Here is a 19,472-nt window from a genome sequence, read left to right as displayed (position 1 = left end):
AAATGTATTTAGCATCACATAGGTCACACTCGTCTGCCCATCTGTGTACGCAGGGTGACGAGGAGTGCTGCCTGCGAGCGCGCTACTTCCTGGAGCGGTCGCTGCTGCTGGACAGATCCTCGGCGCCCCCTCCACTGTCTGCCGCCTCTCTGGCGCTGGCTCTGGTGGCGTCCCGCAGCGAGGTGGCCGCCGCCGCCGTCGCCAGGCTCAGAAACGTCTCTGCCAATGAGGAGGGGGACTTTGGCTGGCCCTACCACCTGTCAGATGCCAGAACAGGAACACTGCCCAGGGACCGCCGACTAGCCAGTGAGTATTGGCTACATTGTAGTCACTAGGAAGGACTGGGAGATCCTGGCAGGGTCGCCATTTCAAGTTTGTAGATATAAAAGAGCCCTCCATGAGCCAGCAGCCAAGTATGGTGGCTGAGCGGTTCTAGGCACTTCAGCCTGGAACCGCGCTGCTGCTATGGTCACTGGTTCGAATCCTGCCTTGGGTATGGCTGTATGTGATGTCCTTAGGTTAGTTAGGTTTAAGTAGATCTCAGTCTAGGGGACTGATGACCTCAGAGTGGTAAGTCTGATAGTGCTTAGAGCTATCTGAACCATTTTTTATGAGCCAGCAACAGCACATAGCAGGGCAGATGACTACTAATCCACTAAGGGGGATTGGATGTCAAACGGGCTTACCTGGAGCAGGAGAGGCACCACAGGACATTTTAATTTCCGCTGTCTATGCTTTTACAAATAAATTCTTAAAAGTTTCACAAACTGTGACATCGTCGTGAAAAAACACAGTGACCTGTATATGTAATAAGTTTCCTTTAATTTACATCTATGGTCACAATCTTTTCTGTTTAACAGATTACCGGTTTCGGTCTTTAATGACCATCATCAGGTCTGTTTCATAAACACAAAGTCCCATTTAACATTTGACGATGCCACTATGGCTGCAGTACATTAGGACTCTGTTTTTATGAAACAGATCTGATGATGGACATTAAAGCCCGAAACCGGTAATTTGTTAAACAGAAAAGATTGTGACCATAGATGCAAATTAAAGGAATCTTAAAACTTTGTCAGCATGACTAGGAAGGATTGAAGATTCACACACATAGTGGAAGTTAAAAAAACATAATCAAATAAATTTTTTTTACATGCAAGTTTTCATCATTTTTTTCACTTACTATTGGCTGCATTTATTGCCTTAGGTAAACTTGTCTTCATAAGTAAGAGAGATTCTTCGATGAATTTTGCACAGCATACAAACCATACTTACAGGTGTGTGAAACTATTAAAAACTGTCGTGTGCAGTGATGGAGTTCTCATTTGTACTCAGGAGATTCGTGTGATATCTCCTGGACTCGTGGCCGTGTCTGTTGCACCCTAAACGACTGGAAAACCGTGAACCGATCAGATGAGTCTCGATTTCAGTTCGTAGTAGCTGACGGTAGGGTTCGATTGTGGCACAGATCCCACGAAGTCAAGAAGGCGCTGTGCAAGCTGATGGTGCCTCCACAACGATCTGGACAGTGTTTACATGGAATGGGCTGGGTGCTCTGATCGAACTTAACCTCTCACGAGTGTTGGAACTTCAATAGTGGCAACTATTTATTCACAACTGATACAAAACAGTTGCATGTTTGCACCTGTTACTGTCCTCCAAAGTAGTCACCAGCGTTGTGCAGAACCCGTTGCCAGCGATTTAGAAGGTGTAGTATACAGTTAGCAAAGCCCGTTGTTCTGTTGATGGTGCGAATGGAGCGGTCTACTGCCTGTCGAATCTCTGGAACAGTTCTGAAGCGAATGCCACGAAGTGGTTCCTTCATCTTCGGAATCAAATCAAAGTCACAAGGACTTAAGTCAACATCTACATCTACATTTATACTCCGCAAGCCACCCAACGGTGTGTGGCGAAGGGCACTTTACGTGCCACTGTCATTACCTCCCTTTCCTGTTCCAGTCGCGTATGGTTCGCGGGAAGAAGGACTGCCGGAAAGCCTCCGTGCGCGCTCTAATCTCTCTAATTTTACATTCGTGATCTCCTCGAGAGGTATAAGTAGGGGGAAGCAATATATTCGACACCTCATCCAGAAACGCACCCTCTCGAAACCTGGCGAGCAAGCTACACAGCGATGCAGAGCGCCTCTCTTGCAGAGTCTGCCACTCGAGTTTGCTAAACATCTCCGTAACGCTATCACGGTTACCAAATAACCCTGTGATGAAACGCGCCGCTCTTCTTTGGATCTTCTCTATCGCCTCCGCCAATCCGATCTGGTACGGATCCCACACTCATGAACAATACTCAAGTATTGGTCGAACGAGTGTTTTGTAAGGCACCTCCTTTGTTGATGGACTACATTTTCTAAGGACTCTCCCAATGAATCTCAACCTGGTACCCGCCTTACCAACAATTAATTTTATATGATCATTCCACTTCAAATCGTTCCGCACGCATACTCCCAGATAATTTACAGAAGTAACTGCTACCAGTGTTTGTTCCGCTATCGTGTAATCATACAATAAAGGGTCCTTCTTTCTATGTATTCGCAATACATTACATTTATCTATGTTAAGGGTCAGTTGCCACTACCTGCACCAAGTGCCTATCCGCTGCAGATCTTCCTGTTCAAGTGGCTCTGAGCACTATGGGACTCAACTGCTGAGGTCATTAGTCCCCTAGAACTTAGAACTAGTTAAACCTAACTAACCTAAGGACATCACAAGCATCCATGCCCGAGGCAGGATTCGAACCTGCGACCGTAGCGGTCTTGCGGTTCCAGACTGCAGCGCCTTTAACCGCACGGCCACTTCGGCCGGCGCAGATCTTCCTGCATTTCGCTACAATTTTCTAATGCTGCAACTTCTCTGTATACTACGGATTCATCCGTGAAAAGCCGCATGGAACTTCCGACACTATCCGGGGAGTATGGTGGACGGTACAGTACTTCCCAGTCCCATCGACAGAACAGAGCAGCCACAGCTTGCGCTGTATGCGCCCGCGCATTGTCGTACAAAATGAAGGGTGGGTTGCGAAGAAAGTATTGCCGCTTCTTCCGCATTGCTGGTCGCAGGTGATGCTCCAAAAACGAACAGTAATACTGTGCATATACGGTCTGCCGTGGAGGAACGTACTGCGTTAGGACGACATCATCACAGTCGTACACGAGAATCACCATACGAGGGCTCTGACGCACTTTCGACTTTCGCGGCGACCCATAATGACGCCATTCGTTGAATTGGCGTTTCAGTTTTGGCTCGTACGATGTGGCCCATGTCTTATCCGTTGTTACGATACGGCGTAAGAAAGCCTCTCCTTCGCGCTCATAGCGCTCCAAGCGCGTCTGAGCAGCGTCGTGACGGATGCATTTCTGCACTTCCGTCAAGTCGTGCGGAACCCATCGTGATGCAATTTTTCGCATTCCCAGGCGTTCCTTCAGGATTCGAAGCACAGTCGTATGCGCTAATCCGGTTTCGAGGGCGAGCTCACGAACCGTGTGGTGTCGGTGACTGTCCACTAACGCGACAACAGCATGCACTGCTTCTTCAGAGACGCCAAGACGAACTGCCCGATGCACGTCTGCCACAGTTTGCCGACCTTCGCTGAAGGTTTTTACCCAACGTGCCACTGCTCTGTACGGCAATGCCGATTCCCCACACGCCTCTTGAAGACCTTGATGACACTGTCGTGCTGTACGACCTCTGGCACATTCAATCTTGATCCATCTCCGTTCTTCCTGTTTCGAAAACATTATGACACCGTTACGCTAGACCGCTCGCTCACAAGTGACTGTGTTTCCCTCGGTTGTGCACGCGCCGATGACGTCGAACGGGCGAGTCCACTTGCTCGGAGGCAAGGTAGGTATGTCAACAACGTGGGCTATCAGCGACAATGGTAGATTCCATTGCACAGTGTCTCCACAGCAGTGTTGGCACTATTTAAGTTCCATCCTACGTATTCACTGGCAAGGGTAATGTTCGGCTACTTGGACAACGTTTGCAGCCAATCATGGACGTCATGTTCCCAAACCACGATGGAATTTTCATGGATGACAATGCGCCATGTCTCCTGGCGACAATTGCTAGCGATTGGTTTGAAGAAATTTCTGGACAATTAGAGTGAATAGTTTTGCCATCCACGTCGCCCTGACATGAATCCCATCGAACATTTACGAGACATAATCGAGAGGTCAGTTCGTGCACAAAATGCTGCACCGGAAACACTTTCGTAATTATGGACAGCTGTGGGTCAGCATTTCTGTAGGGGTATTCCAACGAACTGCTGAGTCCATACCACGTCGAGTTGATGCACTACGCCGGGCAAAGGAGGTCCAGCACCATATTAGGAGGAGCCCACTACTTTTGTTACAGCAGTGTATTTACTAACAACGTTAACTGAAACAATCCAGTATTATAATACTGCTGACAAAAATGATCTGTGCTACTATCTATTGAGTCTAACTATGGTACAGAAAGATGTTAATAAAAGTTAAATTGTAATTTAATTAGTTATTTTTATATCCCAAGTACTTCCACCTCCGCCCCCCCCCCCCTACGCTACCATAAATAAATATGCTCCAATGTTAATGTTAAAACGACGACTCAACCACCACTTTACAGGATAAAAAGCATTGACGTTTACACGTTTAGATAGTCAAGCATTGACTTTCAGAATTACTGTAGAAGAAGCTTCTAAGAGCGACCAATATAAATCAGCACTGATGAGCAAAAGAAACTGGTACATCTGCCTAATATTGTGTAGGGCCCAAGCGAGCACGCAGAATTGATGTGGCATGGACTCGACTAATGTCTGAAGTAGTGCTGGAGGGAATTTACACCATGAATCCTGCACGGCTGTCCATAAATCCGTAAGGGTATGAAGGTGTGGAGATCTTCTGAACAGCACGTTGCAAAGCATCCCAGAAATTCTCAATAATTTTCACGTCTGGGGAGATTGGTGGCCAGCGGAAGTGTTTAAACTCAAAAGAGTGTTCCTGGATCCACTCTATAGCAATTCTAGACGTGTGCGGTGTCGCATTGTCCTGCTGAAATTGCACAAGTCCGTCGGAATGCACAGTGGACATGTATGAATGCAAGTGATCAGACAGGATGCTTACGTACGTGTCACCTGTAAGAGTCGTATCTAGACGTATCAGGGGTCCCATATCACTCCAACTGCACACGCCTCACACCTTTACAGACCTTCCACCAGCTTCAGTTGTCCCTTGCAGACATGCAGGATCCATGGATTCATGAAGTTATCTTCATACCCGTACACCTCCATCCGCTCGAAACGATTTGAAACGAGACTCGTCCGACCAGGCACTGTCGCCTGATAAACAAAGTAAGAGCCTACGGAATATCAGACCAGCTGTGTGGCTGGATTGAAGAGTTTTTAGCAAACAGAACACACCATGTTGTTATCAATGGAGTGACGTCTAGAGTCGTTAGAGTAACCTCTGGCGTGCCACACGGGACTGTTATTGCACCGTTGCTTTTCACAATATATATAAATGACCTAGCAGATTTTGTGCGGCTTTTCGCGGATGATGCAGCATTAGAAAATTGCAGCGAAATGCAGGAAGATCTGCAGCGGATAGGCACTTGGTGCAGGGAGTGGCAACTGACCCTTAACATAGACAAATGTAATGTATTGCGAATACATAGAAAGAAGGATCCTTTACTGTATGATTATATGATAGCGGAACAAACACTGGTAGCAGTTACTTCTGTAAAATATCTGGGAGTATGCGTGCGGAATGATTTGAAGTGAAATGATCTAATAAAATTAAATATTGGTAAGGCGGGTACCAGGTTGAGATTCATTAGGAGAGTCCTTAGAAAATGTAGTCCATCAACAAAGGAGGCGGCTTACAAAACACTCGTTCGACCTGTACTTGAGTATTGCTCATCAGGGGGGGATCCGTACCAGGTCGGGTTGACAGAGGAGATAGAGAAGATCTAAAGAAGAGCGGCGCGTTTCGTCACAGGGTTATTTGGTAACCGTGATAGCGTTACGGAGATGTTTAGCAAACTCAAGAGGCAGACCCTGCTAGAGAGGCGCTCTGCATCGCGGTATAGCTTGCTGTCCAGGTTTCGAGAGGGTGCGTTTCTGGATCAGGTATCGAATATATTGCTTCCCCCTACTTATACCCCCCGCGGAGATCACGAATGAAAATTAGAGAGATTCGAGCGCGCACGGAGGCTTTCCGGCAGTCGTTCTTCCCGCGAACCATACGCGACTGGAACAGGAAAGGGAAGTAATGACAGTGGCACGTAAAGTGCCCGCCGCCACACACCGTTGGGTGGCTTGCGGAGTATAAATGTAAATGTAGATGTAGATAAACAGTCCAATGCCGGTGTTAACGGGCCCAGGCGAGGCGTAAAGGTTCGTGTCATGCGGGTACACGATTAGGTCTTCGACTCTATGGATGATGTCTCGTCGAATAGTTCGCACACTGACACTTGTTAATTGTCCAGCATTGAAATCTGCAGCACTTTGCGGAAGAGTTGCACTTCTGTCACTCTGAATGACTCTGTTCGGTCGTCGTTGGTCCTGTTCATGAAGGTTCCTTTTCCGGCCGCAGCGGTGTCGGAGATTTAATGTTTTATCGGATTCCTGATTTTCTCTGTACACTCGTGAAACGGTCGCACCTGAAAATCCTCACTTGATCACTGCCTCAGAGATGCTATGTCCCATCGCTCGTGCGCCGACTATAGTACCACGTTAAAACTCAGCTAAATCTTGATGACCCGCCATTGTAGCAGGAGTAACTGATCTAACAACGGCGCCAGACACTTATAGCCTTCCATAGGCGTTGCCGACCGCAGCGCCGTATTCTGTCAGTCTACACACCCTTGTATTTGAACATGCATGCCTATATCAGTTTCTTTCGCTCTTGAGTGCCAAATAACGCGGCTGCTTCCCTTGCATCCGTGTCTTCTTAAGATCTAAATTCACATCACCTTCAGGTGATAAAATAGACTGAAATACACTCCTGGAAATTGAAATAAGAACACCGTGAATTCATTGTCCCAGGAAGGGGAAACTTTATTGACACATTCCTGGGGTCAGATACATCACATGATCACACTGACAGAACCACAGGCACATAGACACAGGCAACAGAGCATGCACAATGTCGGCACTAGTACAGTGTATATCCACCTTTCGCAGCAATGCAGGCTGCTATTCGATCGTAGAGATGCTGGATGTAGTCCTGTGGAACGGCTTGCCATGCCATTTCCACCTGGCGCCTCAGTTGGACCAGCGTTCGTGCTGGACGTGCAGACCGCGTGAGACGACGCTTCATCCAGTCCCAAACATGCTCAATGGGGGACAGATCCGGAGATCTTGCTGGCCAGGGTAGTTGACTTACACCTTCTAGAGCACGTTGGGTGGCACGGGATACATGCGGACGTGCATTGTCCTGTTGGAACAGCAAGTTCCCTTGCCGGTCTAGGAATGGTAGAACGATGGGTTCGGTGACGGTTTGGATGTACCGTGCACTATTCAGTGTCCCCTCGACGATCACCAGTGGTGTACGGCCAGTGTAGGAGATCGCTCCCCACACCATGATGCCGGGTGTTGGCCCTGTGTGCCTCGGTCGTATGCAGTCCTGATTGTGGCGCTCACCTGCACGGCGCCAAACACGCATACGACCATCATTGGCACCAAGGCAGAAGCGACTCTCATCGCTGAAGACGACACGTCTCCATTCGTCCCTCCATTCACGCCTGTCGCGACACCACTGGAGGCGGGCTGCACGATGTTGGGGCGTGAGCAGAAGACGGCATAACGGTGTGCGGGACCGTAGCCCAGCTTCATGGAGACGGTTGCGAATGGTCTTCGCCGATACCCCAGGAGCAACAGTGTCCCTAATTTGCTGGGAAGTGGCGGTGCGGTCCCCTACGGCACTGCGTAGGATCCTACGGTCTTGGCGTGCATCCGTGCGTCGCTGCGGTCCGGTCCGAGGTCGACGGGCACGTGCACCTTCCGCCGACCACTGGCGACAACATCGATGTACTGTGGAGACCTCACGCCCCACGTGTTGAGCAATTCGGCGGTACGTCCACCCGGCCTCCCGCATGCCCACTATACGCCCTCGCTCAAAGTCCGTCAACTGCACATACAGTTCACGTCCACGCTGTCGCGGCATGCTACCAGTGTTAAAGACTGCGATGGAGCTCCGTATGCCACGGCAAACTGGCTGACACTGACGGCGGCGGTGCACAAATGCTGCGCAGCTAGCGCCATTCGACGGCCAACACCGCGGTTCCTGGTGTGTCCGCTGTGTCGTGCGTGTGATCATCGCTTGTACAGCCCTCTCGCAGTGTCCGGAGCAAGTATGGTGGGTCTGACACACCGGTGTCAATGTGTTCTTTTTTCCATTTCCAGGAGTGTAGAATGGCACATGTTCTCCATAGTTCTTGCAGCGTCACAAGAACATCTTGTATCTTCCTGAATGTCTCATCCGGGAGACAAAGACAGAAGTAACACGGGTGAGCTCTTCATGAATGTAAATAGGCTTGGTTTTGCACTGGCTAGTACTGACTGACGGAAATTTATGACTTGGCTACTGATGATGTTTTTGTTTCGGTTTCAGCCACGGCAGCGGAGTACAAGGCTTCCCTGTACGCCCTGATGACATACTCCATGATGGGTGACCTGCGCTCTGCCGAGCCCGTCGCTAAGTACCTGTTCTACCGCTCCTACCTGCTGGACACCCACAAAGAGGTACGCCAACATCTATACAATCCTGAACCATACGATAATTCGCCATGAAATAATGAACAATGTACACTCAAATTAAGGATAATTGCAGAATGTGGTGCCACACAACGTGTGACTACACAAAACTGGCGCTAATAGCATAGGCACATAGGTAACACACACGACACAGATCTGTAGGTCCACGGTATTGGTGAGAAGTTGAGAAAACCATCCCGAAACACTTGTGCTACAAAACACCACTGTTTCTTGCGCATGTACCCCGACATCAATATGGGATATGATCACCATGTACATGTAAACAGGCCGCACTATCGGTTGGCATACTCTGGATCAAGTGGTCGAGCAGCTATTGGGATATAGCCTCCCATTATTGCAGCAGTGCCTGTCGGAGCTCCTGAAGTGTCGTAGCGGTTTGAAGACGTGCAGCGATACGTCGACCGAGAACATCCCAGACGTACTCGATGGGATTTAGGTCTGGAGAACAGGCAGGCCACTCCATTCGCCTGGTATCTTCTGTTTCAAGGTACTCCTCCACGATGGCAGCTCGGTGGGGCCGTGCATTATCATCTAACAGGAGCAAGGTGGGACCCACTGCACCCCTGAAAAGTGGTGCAAAATGACGTCCCGATACACCTGACCTGTTACAGTTCCTCTGTGAAAGACATGCAGGAGTGTACGTGCACCAATCATAATCCCACCCCACACCACCAAACCACGACCTCCATACAGGTCCCTTTCAAGAACATTAAGGGGTTGGTATCTGGTTCCTGGTTCACGCCAGATGATAACCCGGCGAGAGTCAGTGTTCAGACTACACCTGGACTCGTCCGTGAACATAACCTGGCACCACTGTTCCAATGACCATGTACTGTGTTCTTGACACCAGGGTTTACGGGCTCTCCTGTGACCAGGGTCCAGTGGAATACACCTTGCAGGTCTCCGGGCCAATAAACCACGTCTGTTCAGTCGTCTGCAGACTGTGTCTGGAGACAACTGTTCCAGTAGCTGCGGTAAGTTCTCGAGCGAGGCTACCTGCAGTACTCCGTGGCCGTCTACGGGCACTGATGGTGAGACATCGGTCTTCTTGTGGTGCTGTACACTGTGGACGTCCCTTACTGTAGCGCCTGGACACGTTTCCTGTCTGCTGGAATCGTTGCCATAGTCTTGAGATCACACTTTGTGGCACACGGAGGGTCAGTGCTACGACCTGCTGTGTTTGACCAGCCTCCAGTTGCCCTAGTATTGTAAGCCTCATAACGTCATCAGTATGTATTCTTTGAGCTAATTTCAACATACAGTCATCATTAGCACATCTGAAAACGTCTGCAAACTAACTCGCTGCACCGTACTGCGACATGCACCAACACACGGCTGCGTATGTGGACTGCTGCCTGTGCCACCGTGCGACGAACGCAGGTCAGATGCGCCACATGGACATACCCCGAGGTGATTTAAGCGCGAATACCGCCCACCAGAACGTTGTTTCACTATGTACCAGCATTGCCCATAATTTATGCCAGCCCGTGTGGCCGTGCGATTCTAGGCGCTTCAGTCTGGAACCGCGTGACCGCTACGGTCGCAGGTTCGAATCCTGCCTCGGGCATGGATGTGTGTGATGTCCTTAGGTTAGTTAGGTTTAAGTAGTTCTAAGTTCTAGGGGACTGATGACCACAGATGTTAAGTCCCATAGTGCTCAGAGCCATTTGAACCAACTTAATTTATGAGCATGAATGTAAACAACATGCAGCGCATTAGCGCCTGAAATGCACAGCTCTTCAGTATTACAATAGTAACTTCATAGGTCTGGTGCGAAAGCAGTAAATACGAGGTCTGTTCAAAAATTTCTGGAACTTTCGTAGTTTCGCGCAAATGGCGTGTTGGAGCGAAATGTGGTTGTCAACCCTGCACACGCCTGCGTTTCATTGTGGTATGTGTGGTGTCACCGCCAGACACCACACTTGCTAGGTGGTAGCTTAAATCGGCCGCGGTCCAATTAGTACATGTCGGACCCGCGTGTCGCCACTGTGTGATCGCAGACCTAGCGCCACCACAAGGCAGGTCTCGTGATACGAACAAGCACTCGCCCCAGTTGGACGGACGACCTAGCTAGCGACTAGATGTACGAAGCCTTTCTATCTCATTAGCCGAGAGACAGAATAGCCTTCAGCTAAGTTAATGGCTACGAACTAGCAAGGCGCCATTAGCCTTACAGTGATTGTAATTAAAGTCTCCTGTGTATAGTCAAGAGCGATGTACCACAATGATTGATTAAAGATAAGTATTAATCCAGCTACGTACTTTTCTTCATAGCATTAATTACGTAGCCTGTTCCAGTACTTCACGCCCGTCTGCGTTAGTCTAGCGTGCATTTTCAGCCATCTCGAACTACAAGGTGTCGGCCCAGCTGCCGACACATCAGTATGTATGTCAGATGTCCAATGGTGTATTAAGTAGAACGTTGTGTCGCACAGTTTGCGAATTTCGAGATGGCAGCAACGCGTCTGCTTTAAATTTTGCTTAAAAATGTAAATACCGTGTGACTAGGACCTTCCGTGTGGTAGACCGTTCGCCGGGTGCAAGTCTTTCGATTTGACGCCACTTCGGCGACTTGCGCGTCGATAGGGATGAAATGATGATGATTAGGCCAATACAACACTCATTCCCTGAGCGGAGAAAATCTCCGACGCAGCCGGGAATCAAACCGGGGCCCTTAGGATTGACATTCTGTCGCGCTGACCACTTAGCTACCGGAGGCGGACAAATGTTTCGTCAAACTCTAGAAAACCTGTACATAGACACACCAAATGAGGCATGAAGCCTATGGTGATGAGTGCTTAAACCGTACTCGGTGCTACGAATGGTTCATGAGGTTTAAAAATGGCCGGACGGAAGTTAAAGATGGCCCTCTTTCAGGACGCCCTTCGACGTCTAACGACGTGGCTCGTTTCAGGAACGTCAACGAAATTGTGCGTGCCAGTAGAAAACTGACTGTCCCAGAGACTTCAGAACAACGTAACATTTCATTTGGATTGTGTCATGAAGTCTGACACAGCATCTTGGAATGTATCCTGTTGCCGCCAAGTTCGTCTCATGGCTCTTGATTCAAGACCAGAAAGGCCTTCGCCTCGCAACCTGTGAAGAGCATTCGGATCGAGCAAATGAGAACGAGATTTTCCTTAAGAGAATCATAACTGGTGATGAGACGTTGATTTACGGTTACGATATTGAGATCAAGTTTCAGTCTTCACAGTGAGTCGAGAAAGGTTCTCCAAGACCAAAACAAGCTCGTCAGGTCAGGTAAAGTCTCAAAGCCATGCTGATATTTGTTTTTGAAGGATTAGTTCGTCATGTACTCATGCCACAGGGACAAACTGTTAATCGATGGTACTGTCGGGACGTGTTGCGACGCCTGCGGGAAAATTTGAGAAGGAAACGGCTTGAGAAGTGGCGAGAAAATTCATGGCTGTTACGTCACGATAACGCACCCACATATTCATTCCTGTTGGTGCGTGACTGTTGCACAAACAACGAAATCGCTGTGCTGCCTCATCCTCCGTACTCTCCAGACCTGGACCCTCCGGACTTTTTTCTTTTCCCAAAGTTGAAAACCCGGTTGAAAGGACGAAAATTTGCAGTGGTAGATGAGATAAAAGAAAATTCGCAGACAGTGCTTCATGTGGCCCACCAAGAGACGTATCAAGATACCGCTTCTGGGAGTGGAAACAGCGTTGGGAGCGGAAAAGAGTATTTCGAAGAAGACAATGCACAACAACTGAACGTGAGCATAGAAAAATATTTTGGACAAATTTCATGAATTTTTTGAACAGACCTCGTATTTTGAAATAGAGGCACTTCACTCACTTGCCTACAGCCGTCTTGCAGTATCTGTCCATCAACTTGGATGTCTTCACATCACCCCTTCCACCAGCACCGCATAGTAGCTACTGTCTCTACCACGATTACATTGTGCCCTCTCTGGTAATGCAGAAATCAGTACATTAAGGGGGGTAGGACGTCAAACGGCCCGACTTGGAGCAGGAGAGGCACCACAGGACATTTTAATTTTCAGTGTCTATACTTTTACAAATAAATTCACAAAACTTTGTCAGCATCAGCAGGAAGGATTCAGGATTCACACTCATTGCAGTGAAAGTTCGAAAACATAAAAAATAAATTTTTTTTTTACGCGTGAAATTTCATCATTTTTTCACTTACTAATGGCAGTATTTGTTGCTATAGGTACACTTTTCTTCATTAGTTAGAGGGAGTCTTCAATGTATTTTACACATCATGCATACCATACTCACAGGTGTATGAAACTCTAGAACTTATTTAATTTATGAAAAAACGAATGAACTGTTATAATTTAAACTTCATGTTTAGGAAAAACAAAAATTTTATAGATAATTACCTCAATTTTTACCACAGTTTTTAATAGATTTCGAAATTTCTAGAGTTTCATACACCTTCAAGCATGGTTTGTATGCTGTGCGCAATTCATCGAAGTATCTCTCTTACTTATGAAGAAAAGTGTACTTATAGCAACAAATACTGCTATTAGTAAGTGAAAAAAATGATGAAATTTCACATGTAAAAAAAATTATTTCGTTATGTTCTCGAACTTCCACTGCTATGAGTGTGAATTCTGAATCCTTCCTGGTCATGCTGACAAAGTTCTATGAATTTATTTGTAAAAGAATAGACAGTGGAAATTAAAATGTCCTGTGGTGCCTCTCCTGCTCCAAGTCGGTCCGTTTGACGTCCTACCCCCCCTTAAAGCACTGTGCAAATATTCATTCACTGATATCTTGTAGGATAATATTCTGGGGCAGCTCCTCGCTTAGGCAGAAAGTATTAAGCATACAAAAGAAAGTAATTAAAATTAGTTTTGAGGTTCACGAACGTACATCTTGTAGATATCTCTTTAGCTGTGTATACTCACCACACTCACAGTAAATTCATTTCCTTGTGAAATTTGTTATCAACAATCCACCAGAGCTTGAGAGTAACAGACATTTTCACCAGTAAAAATGAAGGAAGAATGATCTGCATTACCTTCAATGAAATGGACATTGGCGCAAAAAGGGATGAACTACGCATGTAGGAAATTCTTCCACAATCTACTCATGGAAATAAAATATCTGACAGACAGAAAAACTGTTTTCAAATGTAGGGTAAAGATGTTTCTCCTGAACAACTTCTTAGAGATTGTAGAGGAATTCTTGAATATAAACACAGAATTAAGCTATTTTGACAGAGAAGCCTGTAAGTTTTGTAAATGTATGATGTGTATCCATACAAATGTTTAACATATATACTGTCTGATAAAAACAGTGAAGGCCTCAGAAGACATGGTCTGATGTGATTGTAACTTCAAACACATACACACAATTGGCAGACATGTAAATGATCTGAGGTGTAATTTTCCGTGGCTGGTGCAAGACATTTGTGTCCACAAACCAGCCCTCTTTCACTGCCAGGCATTAGTTTCTGCAGCACTCTGTAGCTGGTTTACCTGATTGTCAACACTATAGTAGCTCTACTTGTAGTTTGTACCCAATTCCTCTGATAGCATCACACCAGCCCTCCTTTCACTTTCAGACACCATCTCCCACAACTACAGTTGCACCTCCCTGTGCACATGGTGTACCTGTGCCAAAAAGCATCGTGGCCACTGTCCACATAGCACCTAGTAATCCCCTTGAACAAATTTACACCAGCTATCTCCTCCGGACAGTAGCTATCACAATTGCTGCATGGACTGTGACTACATTAGGTCCTCTCTCTACTGCTGGTGACCCCCTATGTGTACTTTCTGTGGCAGCAATACAGGTACCATATATCTGTCCCCACGGACTTCAGCGCTCACATCAGCCCTCTCTTCACCTCCAGGCAGCAGCTTCTACAGCACCTGCCCAGACCATGACTACACTGCACCCTTCTCCACAGCTATCATACCTACGTATGTACCTACAGTGGCAGCTGTGTGGTCTAGTATTTATTTATCCCCTTCATCTTTCACACCCTCAAACAAGATGAAATGTATGACGAGATAAAAGAAATTATTCAGGTAGTGAAAGGAGACGAAAATTTAATAGTCATGGGTGACTGGAATTCGTTAGTAGGAAAAGGGAGAGAAGGAAACATAGTAGGTGAATATGGATTGGGGAGAAGAAATGAAAGAGGAAGCCGTCTAGTAGAATTTTGCACAGAGCATGACTTAATCATAGCTAACACTTGGTTCAAGAATTATAAAAGAAGGTTGTATACCTGGAAGAATCCTGGAGATACTAAAAGGTATCAGATAGATTATATAATAGTAAGACAGAGATTTAGGAACCAGGTTTTAAATTGTAAGACATTTCCAGGGGCAGATGTGGATTCTGACCACAATCTATTGGTTATGAACTGCAGATTGAAACTGAAGAAACTGCAAAAAGGTGGGAATTGAAGGAGATGGGACCTGGATAAACTAAAAGAACCAGAGGTTGTAGAGAGTTTCAGGGAGAGCATAAGGGAACAATTGACAGGAATGGGGGAAAGAAATACAGTAGAAGAAGAATGGGTAGCTCTGAGGGATGAAGTAGTGAAGGCAGCAGACGATCAAGTAGGTAAAAAGACGAGGGCTAATTGAAATCCTTGGGTAACAGAAGAAATATTGAATTTAATTGATGAAAGGAGAAAATATAAAAATGCAGTAAATGAAGCAGGCAAAAAGGAATACAAACGTCTCAAAAATGAGATTGACAGGAAGTGCAAAATGGCTAAGCAGGGATGGCTAGAGGACAAATATAAGGATGTAGAGGCTTGTCTCACTAGGGGTAAGATAGATACCGCCTACAGGAAAATTAAAGAGACCTTTGGAGAGAAGAGAACCACTTGTATGAATATCAAGAACTCAGATGGCAACCCAGTTCTAAGCAAAGAAGGGAAGGCAGAAAGGTGGAAGGAGTATATAGAGGGTTTATACAAGGGCGATGTGCTTGAGGACAATATTATGGAAATGGAAGAGGATGTAGATGAAGACGAAATGGGAGATAAGATACTGCGTGAAGAGTTTGACGGAGCACTGAAAGACCTGAGTCGAAACAAGGCCCCGGGAGTAGATAACATTCCATTAGAACTACTGATGGCCTTGGGATAGCCAGTCCTGACAAAACTGTACCATCTGGTGAGCAAAATGTATGAGACAGGCCAAATACCCTCAGACTTCAAGAAGAATATAATAATTCCAAGCCCAAAGAAAGCAGGTGTTGACAGATGTGAAAATTACCGAACTATCCGTTTAATAAGTCACAGCTGCAAAATACTAACGCGAATTCTTTACAGACGAATGGAAAAACTGGTAGAAGCGGACCTCGGGGAAGATCAGTTTGGATTCCTAGAAATGTTGGAACACGTGAGGCGATACTAACCTTACGACTTATCTTAGAAGAAAGATTAAGAAAAGGCAAACCTATGTTTCTAGCATTTGTAGATTAGAGAAAGCTTTTGACAATGTTAACTGGAATACTCTCTTTCAAATTCTGAAGGTGGCAGGGGTAAAATACAGGGACTGAAAGACTATTTACAATTTGTACAGAAACCAGATGGCAGTTATAAGAGTCGAGGGGCATGAAAGGGAAGCAGTGGTTGGGAAAGGAGTGAGACAGGGTTGTAGCCTCTCCCCGATGTTATTTAATCTGTATATTGAGCAAGCAGTAAAGGAAACCAAAGAAATTCGGAGTAGGTATTAAAATTCATGGAGAAGTAATAAAAACTTTAAGATTCGCCGATGACATTGTAATTCTGTCAGAGACAGCAAAGGACTTGGAAGAGCAGTTGAACGGAATGGTCAGTGTATTGAAAGGAGGATATAAGATGAACATCAACAAAAGCAAAAAGAGGATAATGGAATGTAGTCAAATTAAATCGGGTGATGCTGAGGGGATTAGATTAGGAAATGAGACACTTAAAGTAGTAAAGGAGTTTTGCTATTTGGGGAGCAAAATAACTGATGATGGTCGAAGGAGAGAGGATATAAAATGTAGACTGGCAATGGCAAGGAAATCGTTTCTGAAGAAGAGATATTTGTTAACGTCGAGTATAGATTTAAGTGTCAGGAAATCATTTCTGAAAGTATTTGTATGGAGTGTAGCCATGTATGGAAGTGAAACATGGACGATAACTAGTTTGGACAAGAAGAGAATAGAAGCTTTCGAAATGTGGTGCTACAGGAGAATGCCGAAGATAAGGTGGGTAGATCACGTAACTAATGAGGAGGTACTGAATAGGATTGGTTAGCAGAGAAGTTTGTGGCACAACTTGACTAGAAGAAGGGATCGGTTGGTAGGACATGTTTTGAGGCATCAAGGGATCACAAATTTGGCATTGGAGGGCAGCGTGGAGGGTAAAAATCGTAGAGGGAGGCCAAGAGATGAATACACTAAGCAGATTCAGAAGGATGTAGGTTGCAGTAGGTACTGGGAGATGAAGAAGCTTGCACAGGATAGAGCAGCATGGAGAGCTGCATCAAACCAGTCTCAGGACTGAAGACACAACAACAACAACAACAACAACAGCCCTCCCTTCACCTCCAGACAGCACCTGCCCAGACCATGACTACACTGCACCCTTGTCCACAGCTAGCACACCTATGCATGTACCTACAGTTGCAGATGTGTGCTATAGTATTTATCTACCCCCTTCATCCTTCACACCCTCAAACAAGCCCTTCCTTCTCCTCCAGACAACAGCTCCTACAGTGCCTGCCCAGACTATTACTACATTGGGCCCTCACTCCACAGCTGGTGTCCCCATATGTGTGTTCACTGTGGCAGCAATACTAGTACCATATACCCATGTTCATGGACTTCAGTGCTCACATCCGCCCTTGCACAGTCCCTCCTGCCAGAGGTTCGAGTCCTCCCTTGGCCGCGGATGTGTGTTTTGTTCTTAGCACAGTTTAAGTCCGTTTAGTGTGTAAGTCCAGGGACTGATGACCTCAGCAGTTTGATCCCTTAGGAACTCACATGTCACATCAACCCTCCCCTCACCTCCAGACAGCTGTTTCTACAACACCTGCGCACACCATAATAACACTGCACCCTTCTCCACAGCCATCATACCTGTGTATGTACCTACAGTGGCAGCTGTGTGGTCTAGTATTTATCTATCCCCTTCATCGTCCACACCCTCAAACAGGTCCTTTCTTCTCCTTCAGACAACAGCTCCTAGATTGCCTACCCAGACAATGACTACATTGGGCCCTCACTCCACAGCTGCTGTCCCCATATGTGTGTTCACTGTGGCAGCAATGCTAGTACCATATATCCAATTTCATGAACTTCAGTGATCACATCTGCCCTTGCAGAGTCCCTCCTGCCAGAGGTTCGAGTCCTCCCTTTTTAGCCCTTCCTTCTCCTCCAGACAACAGCTCCTACAGCGCCTGCCCAGACTATGATTACATTGTGCCCTCTCTCTACAGCTCGTGTACCTGTATGTGCACCTACTGTGGCAACTGTATGCTCTAGTTTCTATCCACCCCCTTGGGCACCATATCAGCCTTCTTTTCCACAGAGTAGCTTCTACAGCACCTGTTTGGAACATGACTACATTGGTACATTGGACATCCCTCCTGTCTCGGCAGCTGGTGTACCTGTGCGTGCGCGCGCTGTGGCAGCTGTCGTCGGTGGCCCAGGACCGGGAGCGCGCGCTGACCGTCTCGCTGGCCACGTCCGGCATGGAGCTGACCGACACCCTGGAGCTGAGACCGGGAACCCAGCCAGCCAGGGCGCTGCCGCTGCCCAGCCTGCCCACCAAGGTGTTCGTCTATGCCACTGGCGCCGGCTGTGCCACCGTGCAGGTAACGACACCACTGCTTCTCAACCACACTCCATTCTTAACAATATGCACCTTACAACTGTGCTCCATCGATGGTTACAAACACTTTCCAAGAGAAATAGACAACGTACCAAGGAATTATCTGAATTGGACCAAAATGGGAGGATGCGATGTTCATGTTCAGGCAAATAAACGCTTACAATTTCATTAAAATTGGATGATATATTCAAGACAATGACCTTTGCATATTGAGCAAGACAATAATGTGTTCGTCCGCCTCTGGTCTTACACAAACAGTTATTCAGCTTGACGTTCGTGTAAAGAGTTGCTGGATGTCCTCTATAGGGGGATCATGGTAGACTCTGTCTAATTTGTGCGGTAGAACATCAAAATCCCGAGCTGCTTCGAGACCCTACCTGTAATTCTCCAAAAGTTCTCAACTGGGGAGAGATCTGACTGCTGCTACAGTCGCAGGTTCGAATCCTGCCTCGGGCATGAATGTGTGTGATGTCCTTTGGTTAGTTAGGTTTAAGTAGTTATAAGTCTAGGGGACTGATGACCTCAGATGTTAAGTCCCATAGTGCTCAGAACCAGAGATCTGGCGACCTTGCTGGCCAACGAAGAGTTTGGCAAACAAGAAGATAAGGATCAGAAACTTTCGCCTTGTGTGGACAGGCATTACATTGCTGAAATGTAAGTCCAGGATGGTTTGCCATGAAAGGTAACAAAACTGAACATAAAATGTCATCGACACACTGGTGCGCTGTAAGAGGGTCGCAGATGACAACCAAGGGAGTCCTGTTATGCAATGAAATGGGTCACCACGCCATCACGGCCGCGCGGGGTGCAACTTTTGATCGTGACATCATAGCATACCGAACATATCATGTTACTGAAAATGCTAATAAAGACTTTGGCAA

The 19,472-nt window shown here is 46.7% G+C and overlaps 1 protein-coding gene across 1 annotated transcript in view; it reads left to right on the top strand.

The window, feature by feature from the left end:
* Nucleotides 1-19,472, top strand: part of LOC126427975 (C3 and PZP-like alpha-2-macroglobulin domain-containing protein 8) — an 829,074-nt gene that overhangs the window by 736,679 nt on the left and 72,923 nt on the right. The window contains exons 21-23 of the mRNA XM_050089861.1: nt 54-306; nt 8,603-8,733; nt 18,359-18,574. Of these exons, the coding sequence (XP_049945818.1) occupies nt 54-306; nt 8,603-8,733; nt 18,359-18,574 (600 nt within the window). The remainder of the gene's footprint in view (nt 1-53; nt 307-8,602; nt 8,734-18,358; nt 18,575-19,472) is intronic.

Source organism: Schistocerca serialis, chromosome 12, assembly GCF_023864345.2.
Source record: "Schistocerca serialis cubense isolate TAMUIC-IGC-003099 chromosome 12, iqSchSeri2.2, whole genome shotgun sequence".
Classification (NCBI taxonomy): domain Eukaryota; kingdom Metazoa; phylum Arthropoda; class Insecta; order Orthoptera; family Acrididae; genus Schistocerca; species Schistocerca serialis.
The sequence above is the reverse complement of the archived record's forward strand: the minus strand, read 5'-3'. Positions and strand labels throughout refer to the sequence as shown.